Raw genomic sequence first — 21,406 nt, forward strand, 5'->3', positions numbered from 1 at the left:
GATGGTAATACACTATTATATGCAGCCAAGTAGTTGTTAAGTTAAGATGAAAAATATCAAAGTGATTTAAATCTGGCATTGAATAGAATGCCCAATAAAAGTTCTTTCAGCCAATCGAATTGTCTGGACCCGATTGTTTATGACACCGACATTTCCCTGTGAGGTCACAGCTGCTTTTAAAAGGTGTGACATACGTGTCGTGATGTGTGTTATATTGTGATGTAGTTGAAGATACCAGCTATATTTCTGTTACAGTCATATCATTGGCACTTATTTGGGAATTGGTTTATGCCGTTTTTATCAGTCACATAAATCCTTTATAAAGCCACGTATAAATAGTTTCTCGCTGGAGCTGGTGGCTTTGGCTTCGCCTAGCACTTGCTCTGTGTTCAGGAATGCTCTTTAAGAGTCTCCGGAGAAGCCCTTTGGACGAAAACAACCGCTAAAAGCTTCAAACTCAACCAAAATAAAACTCTCTGAGATGTTGCCATGGTTACTGCATCTCTTGTGTGATTTTTACGCTTTTCTCCCTTGCTCTTTTTATGACTTTGCTGTCTTCCTGGCTTGTTACTGTACATGCTGAAAAGGTCTGGAAAAGTAGTTATTAAACCTTTGCACCTTGAGATGAGATGTCTTATTTTTACGAGTAGCCTATGCTTGGGTTTAACTAAAATAAAAAGTTATTCCATTCTCTTGTCGTTCGAAACCCATGTGACTTTCTTGCTTTTGAAAGACAAAGGCCATTATTTTATATTTAATGAAAGTGTAAGCTGTTAAACTCCAAAACGACAAATGGCTTTTTGTGTTTCAAAGAATGAAAAATCTCATAGTTTTGCAGTGACATGAGGATTGCATGACAGGATTTTCAGATCGTCGCTCTTCAGAAAACCTCGGATGTCCAATTTTTTTCCAGGAAAAACACTTTACTTTTTAAATGATTAAATACTGTGTTGTCAAAGTTGAAGGGCACTTCTTAATACTTTTATTGGTTAGATATTTGCACAACCCAGTGACAAACATAAAGGGTGACTAATAATATTGATTTATGGCAAAAAAGGAAAATCACAAAATATGGAGATACAAGGTTTCAGAAGGACATCGGCGATATGGGGTCTCTGCTGATGTTTATCCACAAAAGCCAATGAGAGAGATCACAGGAAGCTTATCATTTAGATGACTGACCTCCTCACATTCATCACATTTCCAGCTTGGTTGCAGGCGATTGATTAGTTATCAGCCGGTCTCAATCGATTCGACACGCAGTGGATGTTCATATCGAAAGATGTCACACAGCGCAGTCAGATAATACATCACGGACAAGCCATTTTCAGCCATTTTGTATGATCTAACATTTACATGATAATTCCATTGAAGTGTCATCTTTTCTCTTCTGTCATTCGGACGGCAATTGGTGACCTTCAAGGCTTAACAGTAACACGTACCCTGCCTTTTTCCGCTGTTGTAATTGCCTCAATATCTCCTTTGTCCCTGGAAAATTAAACCTTGTTCTCGCTGCTTTTGCTGCTTATTAGCCCCCTGCAGTGTGAATGAATAAATCAATGACTAAAACAGGGCAGGTCTAATGGGGAGAGTAAGCATGTCATTGGAAAAAGGCTTCAACATTTTCCAGCCCCTGACGACGGGATGCTCTGTCGGAGACCTCAGGGTTCTGGGTAAATAAAATAGCCCCGGCTTTGCATCCACGCCACGGAAAATGTGATTTCATCTTGCAGCATGTGGTCTGCATGACCTTGTTGATGAGAGGGAAGCAAGCTGAGCTCTCTCCTGTGATCTTTGCTGCTGAAGGCTCTTGGAGTGGAGTTTTGGGATACTTTGGTCATTCCTAATCCCATCCCAAAGCGGTGTGGATAGAACCTGATGAATCTGAAGAAGCAGCGGAGGTCAGGTCTCTCTCTGGGTGTCCTGGTTAGTGAAGCAGAACATTTCCTTTTCCTGCTCGCCGTCTCAAAGCTGAGGGCTTTTACGCTTAGGGCTGCAGAAATGGGGCAGGGTTTTACTAGGCCAGCCAGTCGATGTTGACCCAGAATACTGTTCTTTAGGTGAAGACATAATCCCTAGTCTATATGGTTGACCCTTACCCTCGAACTATAACTTTTAGAGTGCGTTAGTTGTTTATACAGCTGCACTTTGACCTAGACAATAAGCAAAGGGAAAGACTTAAGTTTGAGTATATGGGTAGAGGTAGGAAATGATAAACCCCTTGGTTAGGTTCAGAGCTTGGTATAGCAACCTGTGAACTTGGTGGTTGATACAAATTCCCTAGTACTTCTCTGTAAGGCTTTAGAGCTCTTTTCCACCATTGCACTGGTCCATCTCGTTGCTTAACGATGGTTAATGATGGTTAGGTAAATGGTTTCATTTTCCACCGCAGGGCAGATAACGAACCTTTTTAGAATGTAAATACAAGTCACTCGCTGCCTTGGTAACGCAAGAGACTGAGCTATGATGTTTTCGTATAAAAAATACTGTAATATTTAATTATTAAGTAATTTACTATTGTAAACTGCAGTAAAATTTCTAGATACTCCATTTTTTAACCTTTACTATGTTAACGATTTTTATAGTATGTAATTACTGTATATAACTACAATATTTATTAAAGTTTATAAATTTACTAGGGCTGTCAACGTTAACGCGTTAACGCATGCGATTATTTTTTTCAAATTAACGCGTGAAAAATATTTAACGCAATTAACGCAGCATCCGTTTGTTTTGACATTTTTTGTCTAGCGTTACATTATGTAATCACGCTTTTATTCGTGTACAGGCTTTTAAACCACTTAAGCGCGATTTTAAACAGTTGCTTTGACGCGTTCAATGAAGATAGACAGCTTCTAAAGTGTGGGACGTGGCAAAACGCAACGCGATGTCCAGTCTGGTGTAAACAGTCATGGGCTAAAGGCTGCGTCCGTGAATCTCTGTCAGACAGCGCATCCGTGTTAAGTTCTCTTTCGTGCTTGAATGGATAAAACCATACAAGATTATGTCAGAAAGCCCGTTTTGTCTAGCATTTTCTTAAGCAAGACTTCAAAGTGTAAAATAAAATCTTAAATGAATGCAAAGAGTTGTGAAAATGGGAGTGCGGTGACAGTCAGATCTGCGTACTGCGACAGCTCTTAAAGGGGCCGCGTTCTTAAACGTGCTGCTGTGACTCCTGTCACTAATGTTAATCAAAGAGCAAAATAAAAGAAGAAATCAATGTGATTTTGTAGCTTTAATGAGAATTCTTCTGCATTTAATTTATAATTTAGCATTAAAGACTGTAAAGTGTTTGAGAACTTCCTTCAATTTCTGTATATTTCATGATAGCTCTCAATTATATTGTTGAATGGCTATAATTAATGTTAAAATAATCAATTTAATAGAGACATCAGTTACAGTACTAATATCAAAATGTTTTCTTTCATTCAATGACGCTGTTAAAGAAATATGTTGTTTCTACATCAATTTGAAGATTAAATGTGAAATTATTCAAATGTAAAAGTATATTTTGAAATATTATTGTTATGTGTGATTAATCGTGATTAATCACAGAAAATGTGTGATTAATCCGATTAATTTTTGATTGACAGCACTAAAATTTACCAAAGTTAATTGTATATTATAGTAGTTATACTATACTACAACTATCATCATATTCTACAGTATACTAGAAAATACTGTATTCAACACTACAGAGTATGTTCGCATACTAGTGTACTACGTAAAGTTTTTCTTTCATGTAGGTGTTATCAAAATTTGTTTAAATCAGACTTTTCTTTTGGTAGGACCTTTAAGATTTAGTGTTAGATTCTGTAGCTTTTCTTAAATAAAACAGTGAAACGTTTGTGAAGTAAACTCTTAGAGCAGCTCTGGACATTAAGATTGTGTGTTCATGTCTCCATATAGTATAAGAAACTCCAAGCGTCACGCACGTAGTACACGAAATCACGAGACTCATTTGAGTGTATAGTGAGACATGCACAACAAGCACATGACATAAGCACACAAATGTTAGTCCATACCACAATCTGAATGTGCTTGCCATCCAAACCGAAGCAGCTAACTCAAAGGAGTTTTCTAAAACAACCACATCTCCAATAAAAAGACTGTATTATTCATTTTTGTCTGCATTAATAAGCTATTGCACTCATTCGGACGTAAAACATTAGCAGCCAGCTGATGAAGCTAGTGCTTGATTTTTGCCAGCTCTTGTTATTTTTGCAAGTAATTAGATGTTTCAGGAATGGATCGTGGGCAGTTTGTGGGCATGTCATCTGAGGTACTTTTGTGAGGCTATTAAACATTTGCACATTTGTTTTTACATGATCTGTTATGCTGTCTTTCATTTTACATTATACATTTGAGCTTTGCCAAGTGATTATGTTTGTAACATTATAAAACATCCCTGTTGAAGAGAGAAGTGTTTTTCAGTGTGATTTTAGTGTATTTGCAGAATAGTTTTCTGTTAAGTATGTATTTTATTGTAGTCCCTACTGATCAAGCAATAGCCTTATACATATCAAGTCTTTAGGGTCAAAAGGGACTATTTGCTTTATTCAAATAGGGTCCATTTATTTCTCATACCGCCAGACAAGAGATGGTGTGTAAGAAAAATGAACGGCACCCTTCAACAACATACACGTTCTGTTTCTGATGGGAATTCGGAACTCTGCAGAACATCTGGTATTTTTTCCTCAACCTTTCCCGGGCCCTCTATGCCCAAGTACATTCTCTGTCCTTCAAATCTCATATGGAATCTTGTAAAGACCTTTGGACATCAAGCCCAACGGCAGCATATGTGCCCTCAACCTGACCTTGCTATTCCTGCATATCCAGCCCGCTCTTCTGTATCTGAAAGGTCATTGCATAAGCTTGCTTAAGGACCCACTGCAGGGCCTTTGACACCCCATAACAGCCCAATTCTTCCCTCCAGGGTTTGATGTGAACCTGTGTACACATTAATCAAAGGTTTAGATGAAACTGCACAAACATGCTCAAGATTGATCTGCAAATGTCAAGGTAACGTTCTCATCCGTAATGACACAGGACTGATTCAGCTGAAGCTGAAGGTTCTGGAGATGTGGACTCGGTCTGACATAAACACAAAAGCACATTGAGTTTCAGTGTCATTGCTTTTACATCAAGAGCAGCTTCGAGGCTATTAGGCGTAACGATGGTCTAGCCAGTCTGTGTCACATGACATGGTCTGAGTCAGTTCACCCAAAAATACAAATTCTGTCATCATTTACTCACCGTCGAGTTGTTCCAAATCTGTATAAATGTCTTTGTTCCGATGAACACAGTGAAAGATATTTGGAAGAAAGCTTGTAACCAAACTATAATTGGCCACCATTGACCAGTAGGAAAAAATACAATGATAGTCAAAATTGCCCCAGAACTGTTTGCTTTACATGGTTCAAAATAGATTCTTTTGTGTTCAACAGAACAACTAAATGTGTAAAGCATTTATTTCCACTATGGTAGTCAATGGTGGCCAAGAATTGTTTGATTACAAGCATTCTTCCAAAAAATGTTCTGTTTTCATCAGAGCAAAGAAATTTATACAGATTTGGAACAACTTGCGTGAGTAAATTAAGACAGAATTTTCATTTTTGGGCAAATTGTTACTTTAACTTTCCGTCTCCCCTTGTTTCTCTTTTTAGTGGCTTTTTGAGTTGAGCACCACTGCGTTTGTCTTTTTACTCAGACAGTATGTGTATTTGTGAGAAGTCCGTGCATTGGAATTGATCAAGGTGATAAAACCACATTTCAGTGTTATCTGTGGTAAATATCGGATCTAATTCCTCATGGCCTAGGCGATTATTTTAGCTGATTTCACTAAAGCGATTTGCTCGCATGGCCATAGTAAATGAAATGAAAAGTTCAGCAATGTTTTATTTGATCATTTTGAAATGTTCACCATGTTGCATTTTAACCTGAGCTTGATGAATTTGTGGGCAAGCTGCTGATGCAGTGTAGTTGAATAAATTACTCCAATATATTTGTCCATTAAAGCAAAAGCTGTTTATTTATTTAGAATGGCAGTCACCAGGCCTTTTTCCATCTCATTTTCGCAGTGACATGAGAAAAGTTGTGTGGTAACCTGTTAATATGCTGATCTGTCATATGTCTTTTGACTTTGCTGTTTGAGCATATTTGTTTCAGAGAACTTGGAAGGGTCAAAGATTGAAGTCACATCATATAGTCCATAATTTGTAGTATATAACAAATAGACTGAATTAATTATACTGAATCCACATTAGTCCTATTGGAATTGATTCTGGTCCCCATAATCATTCCCAACTTTCACACCCTTAGCTAGAGCTTTGCGAGTTACAAGTTAATAATTACTAGCACTGCTCGATTGTGATATGTTCCCCTGAGTTTTGCCTGATCTCCAGCATTTCGCCCAATATCAATTAAAAGTGCGATCTCGCCATATCTCCACCGCTTTCCTCCAGTTTTATAATTACTTTTCAGGAAAGAACTGGCACTGAACGAATCCATGCCTGCACGGTGTTGGATTGTGTTCAAGAACAACATGAATTCTGATGTGACACTTTAGAAGTGTATCAGATCAATAACCACATATGAAATTATTGTAAATCGGATTTGAAAGGATTTGTCCGCATGGCTCAGAAATAATCACATCCATGTCACATGTATCCAAATATGGGCCGTCTCCATCCCTCGTTGACAAAAAGCAGCATTCTTCATCACCGTAACCTAACCCTAACCTTAACCCTAATCCCTCAAAATAAGTCAAAGTAAATAAATGCACATCAGAGTGCAAAACATGAAGTGATGTATGCATAGATAGAGTATGCACCTGTGAAATGGAGTGCACGTATTTCAGCTTCGCTTCTCCGTGCCAATTCATCTATTTATTATTATGTCATCTTATTATAAGCTAAAGTCAGGAGGCTCTCCTCATATGAAAGATGTATCCACTTTTATGTTTTCATCCGCTTCATCTAAAGGCTCTTTTCAGAGCCTATTCCTAGCTCCATTTAACTTGCATCACTGGTGACTGATTCTGGTACACCTCATGCACAGTGCTAATGTGTTTCTGGGACACGCTGACATATTACTAATGGCCTTTACAGATGCTTCACTATAAAATTTGTTTTTATTTTTTATTTTCTTTCAATAGGACAGTTTTGATGCTGTAGCTATAATGTAAAGTCGATTGCACTGTCAGAAACTGAGCGGTATTCTGGGGATATGTTTTGGTTGGTTTTAAGGTAAAGGGCTACAGAAATTAACTGCACTGTATGTAGGTGCACGTTGCATGGGAGTTTTATATATTTTTGCTATATTCACAGGACAGCAGAATGCAGTTCTCGGTCCTGTTTTGCAGGGTTAAATATAATATTTTCACATACAGTTAAGATGAATGAGTCACAACCATATTCTGTAACCAAACTGCAGAGGTGGACAGTACTTAAGTATTTTACTATCGGGTAATTTTTGAAGTAAATGTACATTATGAAAAATTGAAATACTTTTTACTCCACATTTTGTAAATGGGACAGCAAAAATTTACAAAAAACTAACAATGAAGATAAATCTCTCTTATGCTATTTTATATTATAGGCTAAATATTAAAATTAATAATATAAAATAATATATTATTAACAGTTTGTTTTCTTATTTTTTTCTACCCAATTACGTGGTGCAATTGTGGGTTCGATTTCCAGGGCCGGCGGGTAACGACTGAGGTGCCCTTGAGCAAGGCACCAACCCCTACTTGCTCCCCGGGCGCTGCAGTGATAGCTGCCCACTGCTCCGGGTGTGCGTGTGTTCACTACTCTCTGGATGGGTTAAATGCAGAGGTCACATTTCGGGTATGGGTCACCATATCTGACTAATAGGTCACTTTCACTTCACTTTCACTTACATGTTGATTTTCTTTCATGAAAAATCAACATGTATTTGGGTAGTTGACAAATATACTGCACAAAAAGTGAAATTTATTTTCTTTTACTTAAAAAAGACTTGAAAGAAATTAAATGGATTTGAAAGTATTTTGCTTGGTACATTCTTACTTTTACTCATGTAAAAATTCCATGTATACATTTCTATGTATACATAAGCATTAAAGGCAAAATAATAAATGTAAAAAGTAGTTATGAAATGCAGTGGACTAAAAGTGTATGATGTTGAAAAATTGAAAAAAAAATCAATATACGTGTTAAACAAAAAAATGATCAAGTACATGAAAATCAGTGTTCAAAACAGTCTCCTTACCTTACTTCTATTCAAACAGGTAACTTGATTTACTCTCATGGTGGATCCGTGTGGTTTTTCTTTCTGGATTTGTTATTCATATGCACACTTTTGGAGTCACTCCAGTATGTTCAGGGTTTTTCAATTCACACCTTTAAGCAAACGCTGACTGCGAGCAATGCATGTGCTGTTGCTACTGAAATCAATCATGTGGGGCTCTGGAAGACCTGCACATGTGTCAGTGAGAAGATGAATGCATGAAAACACATATGTCTGTGTGTGCATGCATGAGAGTGTGGCAGATTAGTGGAAGGGCTAAATCCTCCACAGAAGAGTCATCGTTCCATTCAGTTTGACCGTCAGGGATTTCAGTCATCGGATAAAAGTGCTTGTGTCTGTTTTGTGCCTTGTGAATAGGATTGCGACCTTCACAGAGAGAACACACAGCCCTGAAATGATTTACAAGTCTTGTCTGAGAGAAAAAGGGGGGGCGAATAAAAAAAATAAAGAAAGAGAAGGGCAGATGACAAGCGAGAAAGGAGGAAATTACAATAAAGACAAAGTCGAAATTTCCACCTATTGATCCGAGCAGAAGTGCCTTCAATGAAGGACGTCCCACCACAGTCCACTGTATCTCAGTAATGTGACCCACTAACCACGTGTAATTAAGACAAAGGCGCTGGTGCCAAGGGGTGGGCTGACTGAATGAAAAGTGCTGAATTAGGGGCTGGAGGGGCTGAATTAAAGCCGGGAAACATGGCTGTGAGGAGGTCTGGCAGACAGGAATCAAGACCGGAGGGCCTGATTTACAGGAAAACTTTCCGCTTCATTAATGCTGTCAGAGAGCTTAAATGGCCCGATATGTGACACAACCATTCCTCTCCGTCTCGTTCTATTTATCCGGCCTCAGTTTTTTCTTTTTTTGTACTCGTTCTCTCTGGCTGTTTGTTTAAGAGACACAGCGGTGTCTCCACAGAACAGATTAAAGGATTAGTGATGTAAATCTCTTAATGAATTTAATATTCAAATAACATTGTTGTGCCCGTCTTTGATTTTCTCCCTCATAAGTCTCTTCCACTTTTGCTTTACAGATTAAACTGTTACTGCACAAAGCAAATTCGGGTAGTTCAGAATCATTTCTTTTTTAGAAGACCACTATCTAATAAAGTTTACCTCCATCTCAAACTAAACATGCTTAAGAAAATACCCAAACTATACCCAAAATACCCCAAACGAAAATTGACTCACCCTTTTGTCATTTCAAACCTGTATGACTTTCTTTCTTCTGCAGAATACAAAAGAAGATATTTTGAAGAGTGTTGGTACAAAGGCGGTACCCATTCACTTCTATTTTATAGACACAAAACCGATGCAAGTCAATGGGTACCGCCATTGTTTGGTTACCAACATTCTTAAAAATATCTTCTTTTGTGTAATGTCGAAGAAAGTAAGTCATACAGGTTTGAAATGACAAGAGGTTGAGTAAATGACAGAATTCTCTTTTTTTGTGAACTATCCCTTTATGTTCTTCAAGATGTTTAAAGAGGACTAACGTTAGACTAACTATCAAGGATAAGACTTTGAAAAATGAATTAAACATGCTTTTAACTTCTCGTCTCTTTCTTTTCCCTTGCAGGACAAATGACATAGGATGAACACTGCTGGTCATCTCTGTCTGTCTGTGCTGTTGTACCTTTTTGCACTGGCCTGGGCCGTGGAGCCACTGGGTCAGCCTGCCCCCTGCTCCTCTCTGGTGGCCGGGGTCTTGTACGGCTCCTTCTCGCTCAGGGACCTCTTTCCCAGCCCGTCGGCTCTGGCATCCGGTTGCTCCTGGACTGTGGAGAACCCTGACCCCACCAAGTACTCTCTCTATTTCCGTTTCAATCGCCATGCCGGCGCCTGTTTAGCTTTTTCCCCTCTAGTGCTGCCCCTGGACCACTACCTCTCGAATCAGACTTGTGGCCCTCCGGATCAGCCCTATCCTTCGGACCCTGAAGCCGTTGAACTCTGCACGGTCCCCGGACCACACACCTTCCTGCAGTTTGATAAGAACTTTGTGCAGTTGTGCCTGACCGCTCACCCCAGCCCGGATAACAACGGCGATGACGCTTCCGAGGGTCAGGCCCCTTTGTCAGCGGAAACCCTCGACTTTCGGCTCGTAGAGGTTTTGCTCATCAACAACGAGAACTCAAGTCAGTTTACGTGTGGAGTCCTGTGCCGATGGTTCGAGGAATGTTTGCACGTCGGCTCGGGATGGGAGACGGAGAGCTGCAGTATAACGCAAACGGGTTGCGTGTGCCCGAACGCTGCACCTCCGGTCTCGCTTCGGCCCACCACACCCCACAACAACTCTTTGGATCCCAGCGCTAGTGTGTTGCAATCACCACCCGACGACTGTTGCGTCACACAGCTGCATTCAAAGAACGGCATCGCTATAGCGCCAAGGGATGTCCGGCAAGGTAAGTCAGGTTTCTGACCAACTGCAAGCTGTTTCATTTACAGCCTAGTAGTCTATTAAAACCAATTAAGCCGCTTTACAAGCTACTTTGTTTGATTGGGCATCCATGGTTTTCATTGCTTAGTGGGTAACACAGTGTCATATTTGGATTGCAAGCAAAAGAGTTTCACTTAAAGCTGATTAGATTACAGAGCTCATTTTAGATTTCAATTATTAGCCTGCGATTATAAAAGGGAACGACTTTGTTAGTTTAAACCACGTTTAATCAAGGCAATTGTTTGTAAATTGTTTATCAGAGTTTTAGGCTTTGACTCCCCTTGGTTCTGGTCTGGCTGATATGTTAGAGACGTACACCCAAACATGTGTTTTAATTAGGGGCAATTTGATAAGCTCCGTTTCATTGAAACAAAGTCACAGAATGCAGGGTTTTAGTTTTGATCTGCGTAGCATATCAAGGGTCGGTGGTATTTTGTTATTCAGGGCTCAGCAATAATGAATTTTGTTGGCCAGATTGGGTTCGGTTTTGTACTCGCTCGTTTCATCATCGTATATACAAAATCTGAGGAATAAATGATCATAGTAGGTTTCATTTTAGCAGGCATTTCTAAATAGACACAAATTATGGCATGAACAGTAAATTGTTTAATAAAACAAAGTTGAAAATTACAATGCTTCAAAGATCATTTCAAATCACACACCTTAAAAAAAAACTTTCCATAAGTACACAATAGTTTATGAGAAAATATATTGGTGGTTTTACTTTTTGAATGCTTCTATTGATTTTGGTCATGTTTAATATTTTATCAGTGGCTTTTGCTAGCATCACGGATTTGACATTTGCAGTCAAAACGTAAAATCTTAGAGAGTATTTATTACCAATATATTGAACCATTTGTTTATATCTGAGTCCAGACGTGAGAAAAAGATCAGTCTATACATGTTTACTATTTAAGATGAGGGAAATATACATGCGTTATGGATGTGGCAAAAGGCGGCATGTTTTCGAGAGACTTCTGTGAATTAAAATGCACAAACCAGTTTCAGTATTACCCAACAAATGGAGAAGGGATGGCTCTTTGTAGAACAATAAATTGTCCATTTATGAGGAATACCGTACGGTTATGAATGTGACAGTTCTTACCTGATTATGGAAAATCCTGGTAAAATGGTAAAAACAAATCTGTAGTGAAACGTTTTTTCATGGTAAGGTTGATGTTTGCATGGAATTGCCCTAGAACTGTGTTTACTAATTAAATCTGTTATGCGGTTTCATCCATATATTTAGATGGTTCCTGCACGAAGTACAGTATTATTAGACATTAGAAAGGCCAATATGTCACCGACACGTTTTCATTAAAGTGGCACGTTTCGTCTTGCATTTGTTTATTGTGCTTTCATTGTTGCCGTGTGGCCTTTTCAGTCTTTTTTAGCCAGATAATGCTACTTTAAATATAAACAGTTAGTCAGCTGTCTTGAAGCTCCCGCACTGGTCCAGGATCACTGGCATTGATATTGATCTGTCTCCTATGGTTAGGGTAAGACCTTGTTGTGTTGATAAGATGGCCGACTGCAAGGACTATGTTAATAAGAATCAGATATTTTCAAAATATTTACTGTTAATAAGGTCAAGCCTCCCCTCCGGCCTACAGTGCTTTGTTAAATCTGCCCTGTCGCGATGCTGACAGACAGGTTATCGGGGCCATGCAGGCGATAAACATCACTGATAAGAGTCATTATCAAACAGCCACACATGCTGAAAATTCAGGGCCTGTGTGTTTTGCCTGTTCGTGTGTTTCCGATCGAGAGAAAAATATAGAACAAGAGAGTGTGTTATTGTTGGTGACTGCAGAAGAGAGGACATGTGTGTTCATGTTTGTATATCCCGGTGGGGACCTAAACCTGAATGCACATCAACACATGGGGACTCGTGTCACCGTGAGGACCAAAATTGAGGTCCCCATGGGCAAAAATGCTTATAAATTGTACAGAACAATATTTTTTTAAAATCTAAAAATGCAAAAAGTGTTCTATGATCTTTAGGTTTAGGGGTAGGGGTAGGGATAGGGGATAGAATATACAGTTTGTACAGTATAAAAACATTACGCCTATGGACTGTCCCCACGGGGATTGTAAACCAGACATGTGCGTGTGTGTGCATGTGTGTCTGCTTCAGACAGGGCTTGGCTGGCTCGCTTCAGTGTCTCTCAGCGAAAGCCGCACTGAGTTTTATCCTCCCTCGAGTCCGCATGCTGATTGACTGCGCCAGAGAGGAGGACACTGCCAATGTTCATGTTACAGAGATGCTACAATTTCTAAACACTTCAGAGCGCATAAGGGTCCACACCACTGTTATCTCGGATATCTCAAATTCTGCAGAACTTCTGCAGCGACAGTCACAATGGACATTTGCTGCAATAATATGTGTTCAAATGGTTAACTACAATTAACTTTTTAGATAAACGTTAATGAATTTTTTTTGTGAACTATCCTTTGGCGTACCAATGATTTAATTACATGCATGTTATCTGAAAGCATAATTGGACTTATGATTTAATTGTCTTCAGCTTTGGGTATTTCGAGCTCATGTGTAGATCAGAGAAGACGATTCTGGTTCTCAAAGCCCATCAGAATATAGATCATCTATCCTGCGACTAAATCCCAGGTGTGGCACCCCTGAGATGTTGTTTACCAAACCAGTTAAATCCACAAACTGTTATGACATATCTTCCCACGAATGAGGATTTCTACGCTAGTGTTGTGTCTAATAGGGGCTAATTGGTGTAATTGTATGTGGGTGATGTTGCTCTAGTTTTCTGTGGACGGGTACATCAAGCTTGCAGGCAAAAGAGGCCAGATCTTCACGCTGTGTTATCCTGAACACATGAGTTAATGTTGATATTCATAACTCTTTGAGTACTGCTACTGTACTCAAAGAGTACTGTCTCTTATACAAAAAAAACAATAGTAGATCTGAGCTAGATGTGAACAGAAGTACTAGTCCTGTGTAAACTTTTCAGTTAGATTTCTGTGTAAACTGGCCATACACTTTGGTTTTTAATTGACAACAAATACTTTCAGCTTGAACAAATATCACAAGAAATTATGTTGTCATTGTTTTATTGAGAGGTGTAAACGTTCACAGTGCATGGTGGAAAAGTGTGTGCGAACCCTTGAATTTAATGAGTGGTTGTGCATTTTTTGGAAGTAATAACTTCTACCAGTTCATAGAAGATCAGGACACGCAGAAAAAGGCAAATTATAGGAAAAGCGACATACTGAGTATTTTAAATGAAGTCATATTCATAATGAACTCATCCTCTCAGCCTTGTCAGACACTACTTGTGCTATGCGGCTAATATGTAGAGACCATTTCAAAGCACCATTCCAGGTTTTCTGAATTTACTATTATTGGTATGTGTTTAGGTAAAATGATCATGTTTGTTTCATTCTGTGAACTACTAACAATATTTCTCCCAAATTTCAAATAAAAATATTGTTTCTGTTTGGATTGATTTGCAGAAAATGAAAACTAGATAAACAGGTCAAAATAACAGAAAAGATGCTCTGTATTTTTTCAGACCTCAAGAACTGCAAAGAAAACAAGTTTATATTCACTTTTCCACGGTTGTATGTTGAGAAAGTTTGTTTTTAATAATCTTAATTTAATAATTGGATAATTGGTTCATTTTTTCCTTGAATGTGAACATTAGTTCACTACACTACAGATTTAAAGTAGCTTCCCAAACACATATGACAGATTCACTCTCATAATAAAAGCAGGCCAGCTTTGTACATCAGGTCATTGGCTTACTGCAAATATTTTAAATATCAGTTAAAATCTCTGGCAGCTTTTATAGAGGAACAATCAGAAAAGGAAAATAGTTATAGCCATTGTCAGAGACGGCAAGTTTCCTCCTCCACCAGCACAACAACTCATTTGCTCAATGCTAGACTTTGGAGATACAGTTACAAAAGATGAGAATCAGACTTACAGTAATGCTAGTCTGACTAGATTTATTACAGTAACTTCAGTGCCCACACACTCTTTATGGTTGCACACCCTCTCTTTTAATTTTGGACCTGAGGCCTTAAATAAATCAATATTATTAACTCCTCTCTGAATAAAAATATGTGTGTTTCTGTGGATGTTTGTGCCAGAAGAGACTTACAAAGTGTTAGCTATAGCTCAGTATTTCTAAAAACCAACATTTAGCATAACATTATGTGAAATACAGCGTGTGTGGTGTGTGTGATTCCACATTTTCAGTTTAACACATGTAAGCCCAAACAGTACCGGCACGCATTTTCCTGATTTTCCGTGCTGAATGTGGTGGAAAATTTGAGGATTTCTGCAGAAAACACATGGTAAAATGAGAAACGTGTTCAGATTAGCCAAAGTAATAAACAAACAAGTGCACAACAGAATAGAAATCCCACAGAAATGATCAGGTGCGGATACCATACATAAGTGTTATATCAAGGTCTTCTACTTTTTTGAGCCCATTGATATCCACAATGCAGGTAGTATTTGTGCAGTGTGTGTGTAGTACCCGAGGCGGCTTTCTTGTAGTTAGTGTGTTGTAAGGAGTAGAAGTCTCATCAAGATGGATTGAGGAGACTCAGTTCTAAATCCTCAGCAGGTGTAGGAAGAGCAGGAAGGACCGTTCGCCGACCGCCGGAGCCCAGCTCTCCCTGACCACACGTGGTTCCCCTTGAGAAAAGCCAGTAGGTTAGGATCGGAGCCATTACTGTTGTCTTTGTTATTATCTAGGTTTGCTGTCTTTTTTCTAGCTTTCTTTCAAGCTTAGAATTTTAGAGCCAGTTATAATTGTGTTTTTTGATGCTGAAATTCAGAAAAGCATTTGTGTAATTAGGCCCGATTCACATTTCGCGTCTTTTCCGGAAATTGGTGGCGACGCGCTTATTTTTCAGGCACGTCGGCACCACATCGAGATGAAAAAATCTCTAGTTCTCAGAAAGCCGCAAGCGCACCGCAGGTCATGTGACAAGAACCAACCAGCCAATATAGACAAGCTCAATGAAAATGGAGACACTGCTACTAGATTTAGTAGAGTAGTAGAGTTATTGCAAGGTATTTTCAGTGCATATAATCCATATATCCTTTGTTTATACCTCCTCGTCTCAACGGCTATCATGGCCCATGGTTGCTTAGCAACGGCAGACGCTCTGCATGCGCAAAATCCAGGCGCTTTGGAAAAAATGGAGAACGCAGTGCAGCTCGCGTTTTCCGCGCGGTTTTGTGAATCGGGCCTTATGCTGAGGTTCAAATAAGATACTCCCATGGGTATTGTTTGGAAACATTAATGTTTTGCTATTTCTCCCTTGTATTTCTATAGCTATAAGTTCAATTATAGTTTGTATTGTATACAGCTCCATGTGACATTCTGTACCTCAAGTTAGCATCAGTGTTGAGCATACTGTGTCAATTCTTTAAATTCAATTAGCCTTGTCTGAAACCCTCTGAATATGCTTCATTGATGCTGCTGTTATCTAGTTTGATATATGGTCATATAGACTGTGTAGCCCTTACAATATGTCTTTATTAAATACTCTTCCATACTATATGCCTTCAAGGCTACAACCTGTCCAATCGTGAGAATATATATATATTTTTAACCTTGCTACATTCTTTCTAGTGGTTCTTCTTCTCATAAGGCCTGTCTCTTTGTGCCTGATAGTCTTTAATAAACCCATAATAGGTTTCATTTACAGGTATTTTTCTTAAAGAGGAAGAGGAGGAAAAACTATTTTATCATTTTCTCTTACCCTCTTATCCTTGTGCCATTCCAAATCTGTATGACTTTCTTTCATCAAGATATTTTGAAGAATGTTGGTAACCAGACAACACTAGACCACATTGACTTCCATTGTATGGACACAAAACCACTGAGACATTTCATCTTCTGTGTTCTGCAGAGGAAAGGAAGTCAAACAGGTTTTGAACGACATGACAATAACAGACGAAACATATTTTTGGGTGAACGATTCCTTTAATTGTGATGAAATATTGTTATTCTGTTGTCAGGAGGCCAGCGAAACTCCAAGATTAGCTTGTTAGCTTGTTGGTGCATGCTATATCTACACAATTTATTAGCCAAATACGAGTAGATTTTTCTTATAAAGTTCACTCTTTGAGTATGCACCCTTTTATTGCTCCCAACCCATTATATCTTATTGTGAAGCTGTCTCATCAAAAAGACAGACACACTTTCTGTACCTGCACACGCATTCTGCAATGAAATAAACATGGCCGCTTTTCCTCAGTTTCTCCGCCCAGCCTTAGGTTCACTATAAAGGCGGTGCTCACTCACAACCAAGCATCTACCCATAAATGAGGGAAAGAGATCTGTTTAAACCTTCAAACTCGGGTTCTTCGGAAGCCCCCGCCCCATGCGGTGAAGCTGTCTGTTTGAAAGGCTCATCATTGTGCCGTTTCCATGCACGAGGGGGGCATCGATCAGAAAAGGTTGTCATTAAATGTGACACTGCGCTTTGTCTATTTTCGGGTGGATGACAGAGGTTTAGGTGGTGGGAGAGCGGCCCGATGGAGGGCCGTCGTTAATCATTAGCGTCGCCCTGTGCACTCAGATTCCAATGCAACCGCAGCGACAAGCGATGCAGTATACATGCGCTGTGCCCACACACATGCCCGTATATTGAACACACGGCCAGGTGTGTGAAATTCTGAGAGAATTGTCTGCTTGCACTGTTCTATTCACTTTGAAGACTTTGGACAAAGTCACAGAGAAATATGGAGGAAAAAGATACAGATAAAAGGAAAGAGAGAGAGATACCACTCTGGGCTACCGGCCTTATTGTATGATTATTTTAGAAGCGCCTTTGGTGTAATCTCAGAGGCATGGCTCATACGGGGTGTTATCTGACTCGCTTTGTGGTCTTTCTCTTTTCTGCTTCTTCACAGATGGACTGTTTTTCGCTACTGTAATCAGAGCTCCTCATGTGCTCATCTTTTTATATCCGGCCTCTTTAAATGTACTGTCTGAAACGGTAGTGCTGTGCTGTGCACTGCTGTAATATAATAAGTCTAACTGTTACTGTTCTCTGCCTGCCAGGAAGAAATTGCACTTCGGCTGGTTTATTGCAAATGTTAATTTTAAAGAGTAGTTCGCCCAAAAATGAAAACCCTGTCATTTACTTACCTTCATGTTGTTCCAAATATGCATGACTTCTCAAAAACATGGCAAGGGGTGCCCTGTGGGTGTGAGTTTTTGTATGTCTCTCACACAAAGCCATTTCTCAGAATAGCTTTCAATTCAAAATAATGAATATAGTGCAAGAATATTTTTAGTTCTTTGTGTCTTTTTGGAATCTTTAGGTCTCGTAGCATGGGTTAGGGTCCATCTAGGTCTGTTCTCTTAAAAATGTATGCTTATAGGTTTCACAGATGAAAAAGAAAGGCATTTGGCTTTAGGATAGATAAGCGTATGTAAATAATAATACAATTTTATAGAGATGCACCGATATATCTGCCAATAATCGGTATTGGTCGATAAAAGCACTTATTGCACTATTAAATTGACCGATTGTTTAAAAACAGCTGATGATCAGCGCCAATAAAATCTGTCAATCAAAAGACGACAGGAAAATGCATTGAATTTGTGTTCTGCGTATAGAAAACGTTAAGAAACATCACCAGTTGGATTCTATGTTATGAATTTGTAACATTCAGAAAGTTAACAAATATTAATTTAATCTTCAGAATTTATTTTCTGAGTGTTAATATAATTACCAAACTATCAGTATCGGCAGATATCACTCTGGACAATCGGCATCCTAAATCGGTATTTAGTATTGAAAATGAGTACCGGTGCTTGTATTTCTCTTGTAACATGTTATAACATTCTACGATAACTGTAGAATGTAGAAATCAGAAGTACAGAAAAAATAGGACAGTCACGTTTCCTAAAATCAAATGATGTTTCATACCTCAGAAGTTCTGCAAAGCTGCTTTTAAAATTGTACTCGTCTTTGCCTGCTGCAGTACACCGAGCAATCTGTTTTATGAATGAGACTCGCATTCCAGGTCATGCTTGTTCACAAGCTTGGGCTCGAGAACTAAAGGACCCACACACCTCAAGCTGTCGTAGTACAACACTCCATACTCTGAATCAGAACGCATACCCGTCTTTGGCAGGAAGACTCATTTGGACAAGGATTTGCTTGGGTTTCACATTGAGCTTTTTAGAACAGACTGCAGTCCCAAACACTCTCAGATTCAGATCAAACGGACATATGCCGCCTTGTCTGAGCAACAGTTCGACTGCATCGTGCTGTAATAAGATTCTTTCAAGTGTATAGATCTCGAGTCTGACTTGTTGAAAATCACATCTTGCAGACATGTTTGATGTCAAAGTTTCAAAATACTCATTCATTTATCATATTTACTAATCATCATCATCATCATCATCAGTCCCATGACCTGGCATGGTCGTCAGGTCGCTGTACTGTTGAACATCTAACCAGGTCCCTCTATTTGTCTCGGTCATGTGTTAGTGCCCGTGTCTCTGCAAAGCTTTTCATAGTCCATTCTGTAATGTTGTCAGCCCACTTCTTCCTCTGTCTGCCTCGTCTTCTGCCACCTGGGACGCTACCTTGGAGGATTGTTGTGGACAAGTTGTTAGCTCTAACGACGTGTCCATACCATTTCAGCTTTTTCTTTCTAACTGCAGTGAGTAGATCTTCACACTGGCCTGCTTCGCGCCTGATGATATTTCTCACTGTTTCATTTGTGATATGGTCCTTGTAAGAGATGCCAAGGATGGTTCTATAGCCTCTCATTTCTAATGCTTGTATTCTTCTTTGCAACTCTGCTGTGAGGGTCCAAGACTTAGATTTACTAATAGTGACATCTAATGTTTCTTTTTAGTGATGGTGCTTTGATGAGATTGCTGAGCGCTATTTGCTATTTTGGTAACACTTCAAAGGTGTAATGTGTAATATTAAGGAGGATCTGATGACAGAAATGCAATATATTATACGTAACTTTGTCTTCAGAGGTGTATTAAGACCTTACATAATGAAGCGTTGTGTTCTTATGAACTTAGAATGAGCTATTTCTATCTACATACACCACGGGTCTCCTTGCATGGAATTCGCCATGTTGTTTCTACAGTATCCCTAAAAGGACAAACTGCACAACAGAGCGCTTTTCGTAAATATGTTATCTCCTTCGGCAAAGCAAAACGTGACGACAGTCCTGTGTCAGCCACCGTAGTGCTTCGAAAGGGAGGGGTGGACTGAGCCGTTTGTTGCTATTCATAACCTCACCTCTAGGTGCCGCTAAATTTCATACACTGGACCGTTAAATTAAGGTTGTATTTGTAACATTAGTTAGTACATTAGCTAACATAAACTAACAATGATCTTTTCTGCATCTTAGTTTATGTTATTTTCAGTTCATGTTCATGTTACTAATACATTTTTAATGAGATGTTGTTACTGTAGTTATGTAACTATGAACAAACTTGAATAACTGTATTGACATTAGCATTAAAAATTATTAACAAATGCTGAAAAATTATATTGCTCATTGTTATTTCATGTTAGTCTACATTTAACATTTACTAATGTTAACAAATACAACCTTATTGTGAAGTGTTACCACTTCTACTTTAAAAGTACTTATGCACTTTTAGCTTTCGGATAGTTTGCACAGTAAAAGTATTTGTTTCTTCAAATTCATCCCCTTTAAACCAGGCGATTACATCATACAGCGTCTTTGGCTGGTGCATTGCGTCATGCACCGTGAGAGCTTTTTTAAAACAGCATGTCAAGTTAAAAAAGGTTCAGCCTAATTATTAAGCACTTTCTCTGTCTTAATAACTAGTGGTTCAGGCAACCTTCCACTTCTGTATGATTGTTGATGTAATTTGCACATTCCTAATAACTAATCGTAACAATTAATTGACATTGTTAAAAAAGTCACGAAGCAAACATGTGCACTGTATACTGTTAGCATGTACAGTGTACGTGCAGCAAGCCAGAGAAGCGTCTCAGGAAAAGCACCTGAATGCACATCTTCCCAACGGGCTCCAATTACTGCTGCAGCCTGAATCAGTCACAATCCTCATTAATGTGTGAAATCGGGTTCAGCTCGAGGGACCGTAAAGGGCCTCGTGTGTGCCCCCACTTCCTTCTGTATGAAGCAGCTCCACTGTTAATTAGAGGCCTGTTCTGAGCCAAGGCCTGTGGGAGCTAAGAGTCAGTCTCTGTGAGTCTCAAAACACAAAAAAGAGGTGTTTTTGTTATTGATAAGCAAGCTGGAGTCATGGTTTTTAGTATAAAAAAGTACAACCTGAAATTCATTTTCCATGAATGGTCAGTGAAAGGAGGCGCTTAACCTTTGTGAATTTGTTGTATTTTCTGTTCATTTACTATAAAGTCTGCGCCAATATATATATATATATATATATTGTAAAACCACATAAGTGTCACTGTTAGTAAAAAACGTTTTAGCGTCGATGTCTTGTTTGGGATCAAATGCTGGTTTGTAAAGCGACTTTAAAGCTTTTACTAAGAAAATAAGCGTTAAAGGATAGTTCACCTAAAAATTTTAATGTTGTCATCATTTACTCACCCTCAGATTGTTCCAAACCTGTACAGATTTCTTTGTTTTGCTGAACACACAGGAAGAAATTTGGGAGAATGTCAGATCTCACCTACCGCTTACTGCCA

The 21,406-nt window shown here is 39.0% G+C and overlaps 1 protein-coding gene across 14 annotated transcripts in view; it reads left to right on the forward strand.

The window, feature by feature from the left end:
* Positions 1–21,406, forward strand: part of adgrb2 (adhesion G protein-coupled receptor B2) — a 253,724-nt gene that overhangs the window by 45,687 nt on the left and 186,631 nt on the right. For all 14 annotated transcript variants that reach the window (XM_057354076.1, XM_057354078.1, XM_057354082.1 and 11 more), the window contains exon 2: positions 9,869–10,691. In XM_057354076.1, coding sequence (XP_057210059.1) covers positions 9,884–10,691 — 808 coding nt within the window. In that variant the 5' untranslated portion in view covers positions 9,869–9,883. The remainder of the gene's footprint in view (positions 1–9,868; positions 10,692–21,406) is intronic.

Source organism: Triplophysa rosa, linkage group LG16 (assembly GCF_024868665.1).
Source record: "Triplophysa rosa linkage group LG16, Trosa_1v2, whole genome shotgun sequence".
NCBI classification, from domain to species: Eukaryota; Metazoa; Chordata; class Actinopteri; order Cypriniformes; family Nemacheilidae; genus Triplophysa; species Triplophysa rosa.